General features: G+C 43.1%; 1 protein-coding gene across 2 annotated transcripts in view; it reads left to right on the top strand.

Moving 5' to 3' along the window:
- DDX1 (DEAD-box helicase 1) overlaps window positions 1–3,020 on the top strand; it is a 33,752-nt gene extending 30,732 nt beyond the window's left edge. Inside the window, exons 21-26 of one of the 2 annotated variants that reach the window (XM_019943254.3) lie at window positions 38–110; window positions 264–336; window positions 420–462; window positions 1,573–1,668; window positions 1,922–2,042; window positions 2,692–3,020. In XM_019943254.3, coding sequence (XP_019798813.1) covers window positions 38–110; window positions 264–336; window positions 420–462; window positions 1,573–1,668; window positions 1,922–2,042; window positions 2,692–2,822 — 537 coding nt within the window. In that variant the 3' untranslated portion in view covers window positions 2,823–3,020. Of the gene's footprint in view, window positions 1–37; window positions 111–263; window positions 337–419; window positions 463–1,572; window positions 1,669–1,921; window positions 2,043–2,650 lie in introns of both variants that reach the window. The other variant, XM_019943255.3, reaches the window with a different exon arrangement.
- The last annotated feature ends 15,473 nt before the right edge of the window (window positions 3,021–18,493 follow it).

The following is an 18,493-nucleotide window of genomic DNA, read 5'->3' as shown; positions in this document are numbered from 1 at the left end:
CTAATAAAGTCCTTTCTCTCCTCTCTGTTCTCTTTAGAAAGGAGATGTAAGATTCTTGATTTGCACAGATGTAGCCGCCAGAGGAATTGATATCCATGGTGTTCCTTATGGTAAAAAGAAAGTTTTTATGCTTGCAGTTTGAATTTTATGGAATTCAAGGGAAACCATTTAATATGTTTGAAATACTCAGAACATCAAACATCACATATGTTTGAAAATTTTAGGAACTATTGTCAATTGGTAGTAATTGCTTTTGTTTACAGTTATAAATGTCACCTTGCCTGATGAAAAGCAAAACTACGTCCATCGAATCGGCAGAGTAGGAAGAGCTGAAAGGTACTCTGTCATTTTTTTTTTGTCCTTTTTAAGCTTCTGTGCTTCAGGAATAAAGTCTAATAAAGACTTTTAAAATCTTTCAGGATGGGGCTGGCCATTTCCCTGGTGGCAACAGAAAAAGAGAAGGTAATCTTTTCAGTGCTGTATTATACTCATTGTTTGTGTCGTCATTTTAGATGTTGGAAATGAAAGCAGTTTGATTTTTTCATTTACATTGAATTCAGTTGCATATGGAATATAAATGAACTTTTTAATGGCATCTTTTTCTCTTCATTCATTGAATGGACGACTAGTAGGATGAAGTTTAGAAAGGAAAAATATGAAATGTAATTTTCCCTAATAGCTTTCATATAATTTTCAGTGAAAAGTATTTAAACCCTCTCTGGCATCATGCCATGGTAGACTTTTTATGGGAGAGAGGGTTAACTTATTATTTTGATATAAATTGATACAATAATTTGATACAGATTTACAGAAAAGCTGCAAGAGTAAGGAACTCCCACACACTCATTCCCCAAACTACTTGTTCATTTTGCTTTTTGCTCTTTGCTTTATGGTACTGATGAACCTAGTGGCAGGGCGGGAATAAAGATGTAGACGTAGAGGCTGGACTTGAGGACACCGGGCGGGGAGGGGCGAAGCTGGGGCGAAGTGAGAGTAGCATCGACATATACACACTACCGAATGTAAAATAGTTGGCTGGTGGGAAGCAGCAGCATCGCACAGGGGGATCAGCTCGGTGCTTTGCGATGACCTAGAGGGATGGGATAGGGAGGGTGGGAGGGAGGCTCAAGAGGGAGGGGACATGGGGACATATGTATGCATATGGCTGATTCACTTTGGTATACAACAGAAACTAACACATTATTGTGAAGCAATTATACTCCAATAAAGATCTATTTAAAAAATTAAAAAATATCTTATAGAAAACATTTGAACTTCATTTTCGATACTAATCTTGATATAGCATTCTCCAGTATTTACTTTTCTCATTATTTTTATCTGAGAATTCCTTTCTATAATTGACATCTGTTTTAGAAAAACTTTTGGATTCCTTTCAAAAAGAACTCTTTCAAAAGACCTAGTTAGTGAGCTACTAATAGTGGTAGTAACTGGATGACAGACCATACCTGCAATCTATTTTTCTTGTGCTCTGAGGACAGAAAATGTTAAAAAACTAACTGAGAACAAAGATGTCTAGCATGTTTCAGTCTCTGTACATGTTAATCTTCGTAGGTTTGGTACCACGTATGTAGCAGCCGTGGAAAAGGGTGTTACAACACAAGACTCAAGGAAGATGGTGGCTGTACCATATGGTACAATGAGATGCAGGTAAGGCTCACAGAGTCTTATTAAAATTGGTAGGAATAGACTGCATTTATCTGTAAAAGTTATGTATCAGCTCTTGTCTATTTGTGAACTGTGAGAATTAATGAGTGATTATGTTATGGTAGTTCATAAATTGTAACCTGTGAGTTCATCTCTTCAGAAATCTTACTTCCATTTATACTAAGTATTACAGCCTTCCTGGTTTTATTTAATGCTGTTAAAACGCAACTCTGTCGATTTCCTCTCCCTTTCTTAGTTGCTGTCTGAGGTAGAAGAACATCTGAACTGTACCATTTCGCAGGTTGAGCCAGATATAAAGGTACCAGTGGATGAATTTGATGGGAAAGTTACTTATGGTCAAAAAAGAACTGCTGGTGGTAAGCTTTGAATTACTTTTAATACTGTTTTAAATGTGAATGTGTCCCTTTTTTGAGCTTCAGTTTAAGAAGAGAGTATTTCATTTCCTTATGTTTAGTGTATATTTTTAGCATATTAATCATTCCCTCCTTATCAGTCTTACAGCACTTTATTCATACTTGTCTTGCAGCATTTCTTATTGTGTGATCTGTATGTGAATGGACAGCAGCTTCGCTGTTTCTCTTGAGGTGTTAATGTCATAAGAGTAGTTGAAAATTTATGGAATTATTAGGAAACAAGAGAATAATGGTAATTTTGAACAAGGGGTAACCCAGGATACTATCTATTCCCTTTGCCTGCAATGCTCTTAGCTCATTCTGGAAATTTTTTAAAGATTCAGGCTAAACTGGTGGTTTCTAAACCAAGGAAAAGAGAATAGGGGAGGAGTTGGTAGGGGTATTGGGACAGCTGTTAGTAAGGAAGGCCTAATCATTTATTTTAATTGACGTAACACTTTTAGAACTCAGTTTCTTTTGTAGATAACTTGCACAGTAGTACCTCTTTATCGCTAGGAGCAACGTTTAAGTTGATGTAATTGAGCCAAAGCATTGCTGACACGTTATTCCAGGCCTGCCGCTCACATCACTGTGATTCGTGTGTGTGACACAGGTGGAAACTATAAAGGCCACGTGGATATCTTGGCACCTACAGTTCAAGAGCTGGCTGCCCTTGAAAAGGAGGCACAGACGTCTTTCCTGCATCTTGGCTATCTTCCTAACCAGCTGTTCAGAACCTTCTGATTTTAACATTCACTGAATAAGGTTTGAATAATAGAAGTCTATAGTCTTAAAACTCTAAAATAGTTGTACTGCTTCCAAGCAGCAGTATTTATAGTAACTTAAGCTGTTAACGCTAACTCTTGCATGTCAAGAAACATCAGTCTTAGGAATTCTTCATAGAATGGCAACCTAATGAAAATAATAAATTTGATGACTATATTTTCATGCAAGTTTGTGTCTTATTTTAAAATTATTTCATCATTTTTCAAGGAAGCTCTGGGTTTATGAAGTAAAGTTTATGGGTATGTGCATTCGGCAGAGGACCTGTGTGGAATTTTCACAAGAAGTGGTCCTAAATAGAGACAGCCTTGAGACGGTCATGGTCGCCTCGGTATATGTTGAAGCTAGAGAAGAGTCGTGGCATGAAAGAAAAGTGTACGATCCTAAGGTGGAAGGACAGCTGGGTTAGTTTGGAGGCCTAGAGTTTTTTAGGGACTTAGAAAAGGTTCTGTGTCTAAGGACTGATGACTGATTTGGTGATGGTGACCGTGAAGATGTATTTCTGAAGGTTTATCTTCTTTTTAAGAACCTTTCTTTCCAGGTGATACATACTGTAAAGATAAAACTATTCTAATGTCCCTCTAGGTCATAAAATTAAATTTAAAGGCCGTTCTTCGAAATACATTTCCTCAAACCCTCTTGCCTAAAATACCAGAAGGAAAAGGGACAATTTATATAGATACAATTGAATTGTTGCTTTGTACCTTTTGACTCTTATTTATAAAGTAGTATCTTTGGGAAAATTATTCTTACCCTAGAGATTCCTTAATAGCACAGGCTATTATAATTCCTTATATGATGGTTTTTAAATCTTTTCGCACTGAAATATTTTCTTCAAGCAAAATCTTGAGTGAAATTCACTGTGTAAGCAGTGGGAAAACCATTACCTAGTATATTGAGTCATAGTTTATGTGAAATGATTATGAGGATTCCATTCTTCCACTTATATCTAGACCACTGTCTTTGCTTTTTTTTTGTTTTACTTCTACTACATAGAACAAGTAGTTTTTCTTTTATTTAGCAAGTAAGGGGGGTGGTTTACAGAATAGATTAATTCTTTTTTGTGACTTCTGTGACTTTTTTTTGCGGTACGCGGGGCCTCTCACTGTTGTGGCTCTCCCGTTGTGGAGCACAGGCTCCGGACGCGCAGGCTCAGCAGCCACTCCGCGGCATGTGGGATCTTCCCGGACCGGGGCACGAACCCATGTCCCCTGCATCAGCAGGCGGACTCTCAACCACTGCGCCACCAGGGAAGCCCTGTGACTTTTCTTAATTAGCAGCTATTAAGAATAAGTTTCCATATATTTAGTGATCTTTCTATTTTTTTATTACATAGTTTTTTTTAATTTACATAATACATTATCTGTAAGTAAGAAGTACCTAAAAGTTACTCAAAATCCCAACACCAGAGAAACACACTTTTAACATTGTGTATATTATTTTCCAGATATTGATACAAAAGTAAAACAAGAGATAAAGCAAAGAGAGTTCTATAAAAAAATTATTTAATAGCTATATAGTATTTTATTATTTAGGTGTTCCATATATTATTTTAACAGTCTTCTATTGCTGGATATTTAGGGTAAATCCAATTTGTCACTAATTTCAACAATACCGAGAACAGTTTTACACATAGTTATTCATATGTTTGCATAATATTTCTTTGGCATAACTTTTTTTTTTAATTGGGGTATAGCTGCTTTACAATGTTGTGTTAGTTCCTACTGTACAGCAAAGTGAATCATCTATATGTATACATATATCCCCTCTTTTTTGCATTTCCTTCCTATTTAGGTCACCACAGAGCACTGAGTAAAGTTCCCTGTGCCATACAGCATGTTCTCATTAGTTATCTATTTTATACATATTAATTAGACCACTGTCTTTGGTGATTTCCTAGAACTACCATAACCAATCTCAAAGCTATGTGATGAGCTCCTTGCCGTGTTCATGCCCATTATTAATCACTGCTTTAGAAACAAGTTTTGAATTGACATAATGGCAAGGAAAAGTCTTGAGATTTAGAGCATTTAAGATTAGAGCTGGGTTTCCCTGGTGGCACAGTGGTTAAGAATACGCCTGCCAATGCAGGGGACACAGGTTCGAGCCCTGGTCCGGGAAGATCCCACATGCCGTGGAGCAACTAAGCCCGTGCGCCACAACTACTGAGCCTGTGCTCTAGAGCCCGCAAGCCACAACTACTGAATCCTGCGCACCTAGAGCCCGTGCTCCACAGCAAGAGAAGCCACTGCAATGAGAAGCCCTCACACCACAATGAAGAGTAACCCCCGCTCGCTGCAACTAGAGAAAAGCCTGCGTGCAGCAACAAAGACCCAATGCAGCCAACATTAAATAAATTAAAAAAAAAAAACGATTAGAGCTGGAAGAGGTCTTTCTGATCTTGTTCATGTTCTCGTGTTATAGGTACAGAAACTGAGTTTCCAGGAGTATGTGTTCACACAGCCCAGTTGGTAGAACCAGGACCAGAACCTGGGTTTCCTAGTTTAAGCTTTTACTCTTGGGTCTCCATTTGGAAGATGATTCTCAGGTCCAAATGGGGAGGTTAGAGAGGAATGCTAGATAGAGCTGGGAGTCTGTGGAGGGGTATTTGGTTTTTCTCCTCAAAGTACTGTCTAAATGTCGTTACTCAGGCAATGGAGTTTTTAAAAGAGGAAGTGACATGTAATCAGACCAGTGGAGGGGTTGCCTGGAGACCTGACTTTCCACTCACATCACCATGAATCCTTCCGTTTATGCTGGGTCCCTGCTTCCATTTTATTTAAAAAAAAATTTTATTAATTAAAAAAAAATTTTTTTTTTAGGCCACGCCTCATGGGACATGGGATCTTAGTTCCCTGACCAGGATTGAACCTGTGCCCCCTGCAGTGGAAGCGCAGAGTCCTAACCACTGGACCGCCAGGGAAGTCCCTGGGTCCCTGCTTCCAGGTGCCCATTGTTCAGCCTCCGATTAATGCTAAGGATGTGAATGATTGTTAAATTCTGGTTATGTTGTGGTCACTGAGCCGTGAGAGATGCTCACTGCCCCTCCTTCCTATTAGAAATGGAGCCTCCTGAGCTTCAGTTGGTACTGGATTACCTGGCTGGAGACGGTCCCTCCCAGATGCTGGTCAGTGGGGTGTGAGATGGGTGATGTGTCATGTCCTTCCACCTGCCCTTTCCCTCTCCTCTCAGGCTGCAACCTGGTGTATTAGTGAGTCAGTGTTCACCGTTAGAAAAGTGTTATCCTTGGGGAGTGGCAGAGCAGTAAGACAGAGGGAACCTGGGTGGCCTTGTGGAAGAACTGCCACCCTCTCTCAGAGGCTGCCTGGCACAGTATGTTTAGGTCCCCAGTTAACACAGACACTAGAGGCACTTGAAGGTCCAGAAAATGTTAAAATATTAACCAGCCAATGTTAGTATTTCCGACTCACAGAGTCAGCTCTACCTACTATTATAGTGTAAGAATTTATGAGTGTACTCACAGATCTCTTACTGTCAGTCTCCCCTCTGCACAGAAATGCCTAGACCGGCCCCACCTTCAACACCTGATAGACATGCCCTCAGGTCTTATGAGTCTCGGCACATTCTCCTTGTCACCATCTCATCTTCTGTTCACCATTCATTCTCTTCAAAGCTACCTTCAAGCTCTGTTAGAATTATACTTTTCATAGTGACGAGTGGTTTTGTGTTTGGGGAATTTTTTTTGCTATCCAAATTTGAATAAACTTAAATGAGCTTCTCTAACTCTGGGTTGTGTCTCCACTGTATTGCTAATCTGGAAGATACTGGGAGCCTCTTATTAGGACAGAGCCACCCGAGAGAACATAGAAAACTAAACAGAAGGACCAAATGCTTTCATTGCCTAGGGATGTTTGCCTTAAGAGAACTGATTCTAAAGGGCTCCAACTAGTGGAATTAGTTATAGATTGCCAGAACCTTTCTGTTCCTGGTTCTTAATACATATTTTTCTATTATAAACGGAAATGAGAACTTCAGGTTAGAGTAATCCCCACCCTTCCCTACTTTTTTACTTATATTCCCACTCGCAGAGAAAGTCACCACTAAATAACATTTTGGCTCATTTCTTTTTTTCTGTACATTTTTTGGTGTACAGTTTAGATCTTACCTATATGTACAATTTTTATATCTTCATTTAATGTAAGTATTTTTCTTGTTATAAATACTTTAATGGCTGCATAATCCACTGAAAGTGCTGTGGTCTGTAACTCATGAGCTTTGAGGGAAACTGAAGAGGATGTGAATCTCAGATGTCAAGCCCGGATGCGATTCCGGCTCTGACCCTACTAGCAGGTGACTGAAGCGAGGTCCTTAGCTCTCGAAGCTTCTGTCTCTTTGTTTATAAAAATGGTGAAAATAATTCTCATCACTCAGGATTATGTTAAACATTCAGCTAAAGTCAGCAGATAAGAGGCGCTCATACCACATTTTACGGTATTTACACCGTTTACAGTTGTCCTGTGTTACCGTCAACATCTTTGTTCTATCTTTTGGATTGTTTCCTTCACCTGGATTCCTAGAAACTGGATTCTTGAATTAAAACCAATGAAGCTTATGAAGATTTTTCAGGGTCATTTTCAGATTGCTTTCTGAAAGGGTGGTACTGGCCGACGTTCACATTAACAACATAGAAAGAACTGTACAACTTTTTTTTTTTTTTTGCGGTACGCGGGCCTCTCACTGTTGTGGCCTCTCCCGTTGCGGAGCACAGGCTCCAGACGCGCAGGCTCAGCGGCCACGGCTCAGGGGCCCAGCTGCTCCACGGCATGTGGGATCTTCCCGGACTGGGGCACAAACCCGTGTCCCCTGCATCGGCAGGCTGACTCTCAACCGCTGCGCCACCAGGGAATCCCTATACAACTTATTTTACAAACTGAAATAGTACTTGTTGCATTTAAAGTTTGCTTTTGTCCTGTCTCTTCACGCGCTGTGTGAGCTGGTGCTGGTGAGTGGAGGTCCGCATGTCCAAACTGGCAGCTTCTCTGCACGTGACACCTTAGCCTCCACGCCCTCCCCCCTCCTGCCCCACCGCCATCATTATGCTACAAACAAGGATCCAAATTTACTGTAAATAAGGTACAAGGCTTCTTTCTTTCTTTTTTTAAGGTAGAAGTGTGTGTGTGGCAGTGATCGAGAACGGTCCAGATTTAAAAATAAAAGTTGGTTCCCAGCCAATTCTAAATGGGCAAAACTACGTAGTCAAGTTTTTCACCTTATTCTTCTGACTTAAGAGGGAACTGTATACTTTATTGCAGCTTGAATGAGATATGTAAAATATGAAAAATGTGTAGGTAAATATAAATGAGATCTGGGGTAGTTTCCTTTATATAATACTTTTATTATTTCCCTATAGATGCTGACGTCTATCAGGAGTTTTTTTCCAGGTGACCTTATTTGGGAGAAAAAGGAATATTTGTTAAAAGGGAAAAAATGCAGTGGAACAGGAAGGAAAGGGAGGGATAGTGTTCTGCTACTCTAGAGTAACTGATGGAGGATTCCTTTGGTGGGAGGAGTGGCAGGGGAATTTTTACTGTTGTTTTCCGTCCTGTGGATTTAAATAATTACCTTTCATTAAAACCATTTAAAGCTCTGATTTTTCTTACAGTGATTCGACTTGTACTGGTCAAAAGTGTTGATAGGGAATTGGAAATAGGGATAGGAATTGGAAAGAATTGGAGTCAGATAGGCCTGGAGCTGATCCTAGCAGTGCTCCTGACTTCTAGTTATAAGTCACAGGCAGAGATCTCCAGGTCTAAAGTGGGGCCTGGAAGCTGCACTTTAACAACTTCCTTAGAAGATCGTGATGCAGATGGACCTCAGACTACACATCAGGAAACGCTGTTACGGACAAATGGCTCTTAGATCTTTAATTCCCACTGCAGTCTTTTACCCCAAGACTCACGCAAGGTGACTGAAAAGGACACCTGGGAGGGAGGTGCTTGCAGTAGTACTAGAATCGCCTGGCTTCCAGGGCTGGTCCACTGCCTTTAATGAGGTTCCTTCCCTTAGGTCAGTGGTTCTCAGCCCTGGTGTGCATTGGGACCTCCTTAGGGAGCTTTAAAAGAAAATACCAGTATCTGTACTTCACCTCCAGAAATTCTGGTTTTATTAATCTGGGGTGGGGCCTGGTATCCCCGGTGGTGCTGATGCATTGAGAGCTGCTGCTTTAAGCGGCCTGACCAGATGTTTCTTGATCCTGCTGCAAATCATCGTGTGCCCTCTGCACGTGGCCCAGCTGATACGTGTCTTAAAGTTAAATATAGTTTAGATTCATGCTGGAGCCCTTGCTGGTTATACCATGCAGCAGAGGTTATTGTAGAGGAAAACTTTGATAAAAGTGGTACCATTTGTCATTTTTGAGAGACTAATAAGGTTATTTTAAAAATAAATTTTGCCGCCAGATGAGTTTCATTCCTTTCAAAATTGTTGCTTTAGGGATTCAGACAAATCTTTTTAAGGGTGCTTCGGTTTTTCAAAACCCATTCGGCCTTTTAATTTTTTTCTTTTTGCCACTTGTTTGTATTTGAACCATTTCCTCTGCTTTCCACAGAGCCACATTATAAGCCTCTGGAAATCATTGGCTCAACTCATTATTTTACCTTAAACCTTGTTCCCCAGCTTGGTAACTCATCCTGTTCACCAGAAAAGGCTTTGGTTGGCTGTTGGCTGTATGTTGCCTTAACTTAAATCCCAAAGGATAAATACTTGCTACTGCCAAGTAGGACTTTGAGGGGGCAGCCAGAGGTTGTCTCTCTGCAGGGCAATAATTGGATGGTAAGGGCGTTCTACTTTTTGTGGTGGCTTAGGGTCTCAGGGAGGAGAGTCTAGCTTGGGAAACCCTGATCAGAATAGGAGTCACCAGGGTGAGTGTGGAGGTGGAGAGTGATGGCCAGCAGGAACGGCATCAACTGAGTCTCGTAGGAGCAGCAGTGTCTGCTAATGAGTTTCGATTTTCCTTTCCTACAATGTGATTCCCCTGAAATCCTCAAATGTTGCTCAGGGCGTTGGCACTTAGGTATGTCGGTATGACTTGGGTAGTAAAAGGAGGGCTCTGTCCGTGTTTGGACAGGGAGACGTTGGAGAGTGGGGGAATTGGTTAGGACCCTGTCCCGTGGGAAATTGTTACGTAATGGCAGGAGGGGACAAGAAAACCCTCTGGAGCAATCGTCCAAACCAAAGCTCGCAAAAGGTGGCAGTCAGGCTCAGGGCAACCAGGTTTAGCAGGTGCACCCACGACTTCGTAGCCATATTTGGGAGAGAATTGGCTCAGCGGTAGTTGCACAGGCTGGAAGCTTGAGGTATTTTGTTTGGCTCTGAAAAGCTAGCAATTTGGAGACATTGAATTATATCCATATCATTAAATACCGTTCACTTAGAATATTGGTGTTAGTTCTGTTGGTTGTAATAACAAACTCTATTATATGCTTCCGTCCATAAATTTTTTATTCATTTCCCCGCTGTTGGCTCACAACCCAGCACCAGGAGAAATGACGCAAAGGCAGCAGGGCCCACCTCTACCTACATCAGCTCTCTGGGGTCCGTGGCTTGTCATTTCCAGCCAAGTGCACCAGGTGGCGTTAGTGTCACACTGTGAATACCCACAAAGACCTAAACCCTTATGCTGGGATATTTTTACCACTTGGGGTCACTTAAGGATTACCTGACTTCCTTTTTTTCTCTGCTAAGCAAATCACAGATTCAAAGGAATTATTTCCCATTACTTCTGTCAGAGTCTGTTGTCTTTTTTTCTGGATCCTGAAGGCCAAGAGATGAGAATTAGGATTTTTTTTTTTTACCCGGTTTGTGCAGCAGTGGTTTCTCCTGTTACAAAGCACTTATGGGACCACTGCACCCCGGGCCCAGCGTTCGGGAGTTCTCTGTACAAAAGAACTTCCACACGTGTCAGAATTGCATTTATGCTAATTGCCATTCTCATTACCATCTCCAGAACGCAGGCTGCTTTTCCTCAGTCATTTCCTTGATTCTGCCTGTCTCTAAAGGCCCAGATCTGAACACAGGGCAATGGGGTATCATGTTAACGCCACTCACCTTCCTGCCATTCATCCGGTGATCCTAGGAATTACGGCATCGCCCTTTGAGAGCACGGTGGAGATTTGTGTGATGATCCCCAATTGACTTGGCCTGCCTGTGGGTGGGAAGGGGTGGGGTGAGGGCAGGATGTGTGGGCTCAGACAGGCAGCCCAAACAAAGAGCCTAGTCACTTCAGAAAGTGGCTGTGCCTCCTTATTTGAAAAGCCAAAATGATAAGCGGACACCCCAAGTGCCAGTCTCCCTGCCCACCAAGTGACTTCATGGGATTGAAGGTTAAGAGAGATCTGAGTGGGAACAATGACCACATATGTGATCTGTCCTTTACTTTCTACTTTTCTGCAAAGAATAACATCTTGCGGGGTGGACGCGGGAGCCTTGAGTCATTATTCAAGAACAGCCTTTTCTGGTATAATTTAAAACTACAACAGGAATTCATTTATTTTCACCATTTCAATTTATAATTAATTCGTGTCAACCCCCAGTCAAGAACCTGAAATGGGCTTTTATTGCCTTAATTAAGTCCAGAATAACTTGGACACTTAAGGCCCTCTAAAATTTGGTCCTAGCCTTCCTAGCCTTATTTCTTTTATTCCCCAAGTCACGTTGAACTTGGTCTTCTCATTTACCTCCATGTATAACAAGAGCTAACATTAATTGACCCATCCCTGTTTACCAGGTATTGTTCTAAGTGCTTACTCGTCTTAACTCAGTTAACCCTCATAACCCCAGAAGATAGGTTCTGATAGTGTTTCCATTTTACAGATGAGAAAACTGAGGCTCCAAGCGGTGAGTGATTTACTTAAGATCAGCTGGCTAGTGAGCAGTGGCTGTAGCATTGGAATGCAGGCGCGTATCCACTACGCCCTGTCATTCTTGCCGCTGGCCGCTGTTGCCTCCTGGGAGGCCTTCCCGCCTTCCCTTTGCCTGTCAGATTCCACCCAGCCTCGGGCATTGGAGTCACTATTACCTCCTTTGTGGGGGGCAAGAGAACACCCCATTTTTGAATACCAACCATGAGCCAGATATTTTATATGCAGCCTCATGTAAGAGCCAATGTTCTTTTTTTCTGCAGATAAGGAATTCAAGGTTCCGAAAGGTTAAGACTGAGGCCAGAAGGTTAAATCAGGGCTCCAGAATCTATGATTTTTGGTTCCATGCTCTGCCTTTAGGAAGCCTTCCAGTACATTACTCTTGGTCTTGCCCTTATACTTTAGATAGCTCTTAATTCTAAAAAAACGATTTCATTACTTTTGTCCCCTCTGTGTCTTCAGGTGGATCCAAAGTACTTCTCATGAAGGGTTTCTGGGCTCTACTCCCTTTTCTCTTCCTGCAGTGTGCATAGTTGGCATATGACAGATATTGATTACCTTATTTTTCACGCCACGGGGAAGAGTCTATCCACTTACCTGACAGTGACGACCATTCTACGGAGACCGAGGCCCAAAACCAAAAGGCATCTATTGACTTTTAACCCTGAGCAGGAATGGCCAGGACAGGATGGGAGATCAGGACCACTTTCAATAGGAGAAGATAGCTTTTAACTTCTTCAAGAGAATTTGGCCAAAACATGAGCATGATTTTGAACATACGGGGCCCAAAGCTCTGACACCCCATGGCTGAGGTTTCAGTGTTATGGTGGACCCATACTTGCAGAGAAATACGTGAATTCATCACGGTTATTTTTGTAGCATTAAAATTGGCGAACTTCCAAGTCAGGAACTTTCTGCCTTTGCAGTTCTCGGTTATTTGAGGCTGGATGACTCACTTTGTGTAACATCCTCTTGTTTTCCTCCTTTTCCTCCCATGGGTCCCCTCCTACCTGAGAGGATTGGCAGGGGCAGAGAGGGTTGTGAAACTCAAGCCTCTGTCGACAACTTCTTTTCAGTTTTGTTAACATTTGTTGGGAAGCTGTCTTGATCTCCTCTTCTCTTTTCCCCATTAGGCAGGTCACTTCCTCTTCAGTGCCCTCCAAATCTTTTGTTCCTTCCTTTATTGTAACATTGATATTCCTACGTTTTTATTTACCTGCTTCCATGTGAGGATCTCTTCCTAGATAGGGTAGATCCTTTACAGCAGGTCTGATTTCAGCATCCTCAGTACCTGGACCAGAGTCTGACCCCAAGAAGATCGTTTAGTAAACATTTGTTCTGTTGGAAGGAAGGAAATAGGAAGAAAGGAAGGAAAAATGGATGGACGGATGGATGGATGGATAAACGAGTTATCACGAGGAATTTCTATGAAGGAACTTTAGACATTGGCTAGCAAAATAAGGATGAGAAGTTAGGATTTGTTACCTACTTAGTTTTTATTTTTTGGACAGGAGATCTGCACATCCTAAATACAAGGCCACTGAAATAGACTCCAAGCCTCACCTTTGTCTTTAAGAAGGATTAATGTTTTTCAGACTGACTGTACTGGCTTAACCCAGAACCACCTGGTTGTTCTTGGAGGAAATCCTCACGACCATGTCCTCTCTTCTGTCAAGTCATTCTGAGACACAGCAGCAATATCCAACATGTAGGTGTATCACCATGCTTTGCTTTTTTTTTTTTTTTTTTTTTTTTGTCTCTACACCTCTGCAAGGCAAGAATAATTATTTTCCTCTAAGGAAACAGAGGTTCAAAGAGGGGAGGTAATAGTTAACGATAATAGTTGGAAACTTCAATACCCCACTTTTAACAATGGATAGAACAACTAGACAGAAGATGAACAAGGAAATAGAATACTTGAACAACACTATAAACTGACTAGAAATAACAAATATCTCTACAACACTTCACCCAGCAACAGAAGAACACACATTCTTCTCAAGTGCACATGGAATATTCTCCAAGATAGACCACATAGTAGGCCATGAAACAAGCCTCAGTATGTTTAAAAAGATGGAAATTGTATATATTCTTCAATCACAATGGGAGAACATTAGAAGTCAATAAAAGAAATAACAAATATGTGGAAATTAAACAACACAATACTAAACAGATGAGTCAAAGAAGAAATCAAAAGGGAAATTAGAAAATACTTGGAGATGAATGAAAAAGGAAACGTAGCATAGGAAATCATATGAGATGTAGGTAAAGCAGTGCTTGGAGGGAAATTTATAGCTGTGAGTGCCTATATTAAAAAGGAAGAGAGATCTCAAATAGATACACTAACCATCCACTTCAAGGCATTGAAAAGAAAAAAAAGAGTAAACTAAACCCAAAGCAAGCAGAAGGAAGGAAATAAGAAAGATTAGAGTGGAAATTAGTGAAACAGAAAATAGAAAAACAACAGAGGAAATGAACAGAACCTGAAGTTGGTGTTTTTGTAAAGATCGACAAATTTGACAAACCTTAGCTAGAAAGAGGTGAGGTAATTTTCCCAGCATGACCCCAGTAGTAAATGGCTATCGTCCAATAGACAATAGGACTCTCTGATGCCAAAGCTGGGGTTGGGGGTCTGCCTCGCACCTAGACTGTGAGTGTCTCAAGGCCAGCAGCCTGCCTTACCATCTGTGCCTCCCCAGCGCCTTGCTCTGTGCCTGGCACATGCAGGAGCTCAGGAAATGTTTGCTGAACTAAAATGGAACGTAAGCCTCTCCCCATCCTTTGTCAGCCATCTGCGTGAGATGATAAATTATGCTTCCAGCTCAGATCGGGCTGAACTGCACTATTTCTGATGAGAAACGCTGAAAACAGCAAACTGCTTGTCCTTAAAAATAAACGTTTCAGCTTCAGGGATTTGGCCCAGAAATGAACCGTGTTACAGCTCAAGCCCCAAGATTGAGTTTATTACCTTGGAGCCAGGGGTTATGGGGTCTCTGACTGGAGTGAGAAACTCGATCACCTTGACCTGGCCCCGGGGCGCGAAGTAGGATTTGGCCACACCTCCCCGTCCTGTACCACTCCTGGAGAGGGCCGGCCCAGCTCAGAGGGGGCAGCTGATCCCAGGGAGCCCCAGATGCTGAATCTTGTCCCCAGACTGATAGATTAGGAACAAGGGTGTGGCACTGGCACCCCAGCTGAGCCAGACCGAGCTCCAGGTGGAGTCTGGCTTTCTGACATTTTATAAGGGGTGAAATGTAAAGAATGTTGACTTTAATTTGCCCAAGTGCATGTTGATACGTCCTGAAAGGCTGGTGGAGAGAAGGGGATCCCAGGTAGATCATGTGCCAGGAGGCTACCACGTGTTCAGGCTGGAGCGACAAGCCCGCCTGCCCCGGGGGGCAGAGAGGAGGCAGAGCGCCTTCACAAATGGCATATCTTTGGGGCCTGACGTTCTGCTACGTGAGCAAGGCAGGGTGTTTGCCCATTTTTCAGAAGGACAAGATGAAGCCCCTAGAAGTTGCCCAAGACTCACAGCGGGCAGGGAGATGAACCCATTTTTTGGCCTCCCGGCTTCAGTGATTCCTGGTGCACCCCTGCGTGGTGGGAGCCTGCTTGAGGAGCTCTATTTACGGGTCCCCCCGAAGGATATGTGTGTGGTGCGAGGCAGGAGGGCGGGCGCTGGGCACCTTCGTGTGTGTGATTTCCCTGGCTTCTGTGCAAGGGCCCCCTTTTTTCCTTTGCTTAGTTTAAAGATGACTCTTCTGGAAGCCTCCAATGTGGAATTGACCCTAAAGTGAAAAGAAGATCTTTTTAGGGCGAGAGCTTTGTTCTTGTGAATTTTCTGCCTCACCAACCATGGGGAATGTGAGCGGGGACGGGGGTGGAGGGTGGGGGGGGGCGGTGAAAAGTCTGTTAAAGAAGCTGCTCATTCATTTCAAGGGGCCGCGGAGCTATTTTGAAGGAGAAAAGTCTCCTCATTCTCTTGGCCTTTTGATCCACGCAGGCTCCATGGCAGGGAGTCGCTGAGGAATTACTCTGACCACCCGGAGCCTTCCCACCTGCTGTCGATGGGGCAGAAGGGACTAGAATTAACATAAGGAAATATAAGCTTTAACTGTAACTTTAAAATTAACAATCTCTAATTTTCCACATCATAAAATCAGTAAAATGGTTCGCCCTTTTTTTTTTTTTGCCGGGGAAAGTGATGAACTGGTACGTGCATTTTAATCAATTATAAAACGTCTCCCTCTCCTCTTCTGTATATCTGTGTCTTCAGGATATCTGGCACAGAGGCACTATGCCAAATGTCGGACATAGATTTAAAATTTCTTTTTATAATTAGAATAAAAGAAATACCTACTGTCAATGAGTATCAGTGTAAAAATTTGGTGATATATTACATCAGGATTAGGTTCATTTACATACGGTAGCATATTCAAAATAGTGGTGACCTAAATGCAAAATATTTATTTACTTGCTTATTTACTTATTTATTTACTTTAAATATAAAAAAGATGTGGAGGCAGGCAGTCTGGGGCTGATGTAGCTGGTCCTCCATCATCAGAGGTCCAGGTTCCTTCTGATCTGCCATACTTAGTTCATAGCTTCCATCCTCAGAGATGCCTCATGGGCTGAGCTTGCTGCTGGGGCTCCAGCATCACGTGTGCTCTTAGAACAGCAGAAAGGGGGAAAAAAGGGAGGGGCAAAAGGAACTCCCTACCTGATTTTTTTTTTTTTTTTAATTAATTAATTTATTTATTTTTGCTGTGTTGGGTCTTTGTTTCTGTGTGAGGGCTTTCTCTAGTTGCGGCGAGCGGGAGCCACTCTTCATCGCGGTGCGCAGGCCTCTCACTATTGCGGCCTCGCTTGCTGTGGAGCACAGGCTCCAGACGCACAGGCTCAGTAGTTGTGGCTCACAGGCCCAGTTGCTTCGTGGCATGTGGGATCTTCCCAGACCAGGGCTCGAACCCATGTCCCCTGCATTAGCAGGCAGATTCTCAACCACTGTGCCACCAGGGAAGCCCCTCCCTACCTGATTTTAAAGGGCCTTCCCAGAGGTCTGACCCAACAACTTCTATTTACATCTCAGTCAGAACTAGAGGCCACATCTCTGCAAGGGAGGCTGGAACATGTAGGTTTTTATCTTTCCTTCTCTTTCTTCTTTCTTCCTTCCTTCATTTTTCCTTTCTTTCTTCCTTCTGTTTTCCTTTCTTCCTTCCTTTCTTTCTTTCCTTCTTTCCTCCCTTCCTTCCTCCCTTCCTCCTTTCCTCCATCCTTCCCTCCCTTCCCCCCTTCCTTCCTTCTTTCCTTCCTTCCTTCCTTCTTTCCTTCCTTATCCAGGCATTTTGGGGTTCTGTGCCTGAGTCAGAATGGAAAGTTGGGTATTGGAGAGGCAACTAACACCCTCTGCAACATGCACTTTATATATTTGATGGTGGAGTTGTGTGATTTTGGTGTCCATGCATGTGAATTTTTCCCATCCATTGTGTCATTCATCAGTCACTTACTCCTCAGTCTACCTGCTCATGCCTTGCATGCCTAAATGATTAATACCCAGATCTTTTCCTCCTCCTGTGCGGGAGATAGACAAGTAGACAGAATACAAGTAGGATCCACAAGTATGATGGCAGAGAGAACACTGAGGACCCAGAACACTGGGTGCAGGTTGGAGAGTTCAAGGAAAGCTTCTAGGTGGAGGTGACAGTGGTAAATTTGGAAGGATGATTCGGAGGAGTGAGTACTTCAAGATAGGAATGTTTACTTATTTAAGCAGGTGTGTGTCGACCGGTTCTCTATACAAGCATGAACCACGGCAACAACAGCAGAAACTCCTCGGAAATATCCTCTGAGCAATTCCTGCTTCGCTGAGACCGTATGAGTAGAAAATGAGAAACTTACAGATGTATCAGTTAGGAACCTCCTGGTTCCAAGTGATACCAAATGCAACTCAGACTGGCTTAAGCCTAACAGGGAACGTACGTACCAGCCTACATAACCAAGAAGCCCGGACTCAGAGTGGCCTCAGACAGGACTTGATCCAGGGGCTCGCCCGATGGCAGCGAGCCTCGGTTTCTCTGCACTCCTTGGCTCTGCTGTTTTCTGAGATGGCTTCGTGCTCAGGCTGTATCTGGTGACCCCCCTCCCATCGGTCCCAGGCCCAGAGCCCCTGAGTCCAGCCAAGCAGAGAACTGCTCTTGTGTAAGACCCGGATATTTTATGATGATTCGAGCAACACAGATCATAGCCCCACTCGTGAGCAGCCCCTGTGGCTGGGGATTTGGTGCAGGACTGGCCAGGCCCAGGTTGCTTGCTTGCTGCATCCCCAGAGCTCAGACCCCCACCGGAAAGGAAAGGGATGAGGAAGGAAGGTGGGCCCCCAAGGGAAGTTGGAGTGCAGTGGTTAGAAGGAAGGTGACTGAGCGTCAAACATCCACTACAATAGGCATGGGTAGGTGTGCTAAGTATTGAGGTGGACATTCACTGATGAAAACGATGAGGTTCAAAGAGGTTAGATAACGTATCCAGCATCTGTGGCTGGTGACTGGAGCCTTGATTTCTCTGACGGCAAAGCTGGTGGTCTTTGTCATCACTGATCCCACAGCGGGACCCCGTTCAGTCCCACGGCTTTGTGGTTGGGTCTGATCTGCCTGCCTTCAGCTGAGTTATTTGCCAGTGGGCTGTCAAGGACGAGCCGGGAGCTGGGTGGCGCCCCAGGGCAGGGTGTCCGCATGTCCTGTGGGACGGGAATGACCT

This window comes from Tursiops truncatus, chromosome 14 (genome assembly GCF_011762595.2).
Source record: "Tursiops truncatus isolate mTurTru1 chromosome 14, mTurTru1.mat.Y, whole genome shotgun sequence".
Taxonomy (NCBI): Eukaryota; Metazoa; Chordata; class Mammalia; order Artiodactyla; family Delphinidae; genus Tursiops; species Tursiops truncatus.
The sequence above is the reverse complement of the archived record's forward strand: the minus strand, read 5'-3'. Positions and strand labels throughout refer to the sequence as shown.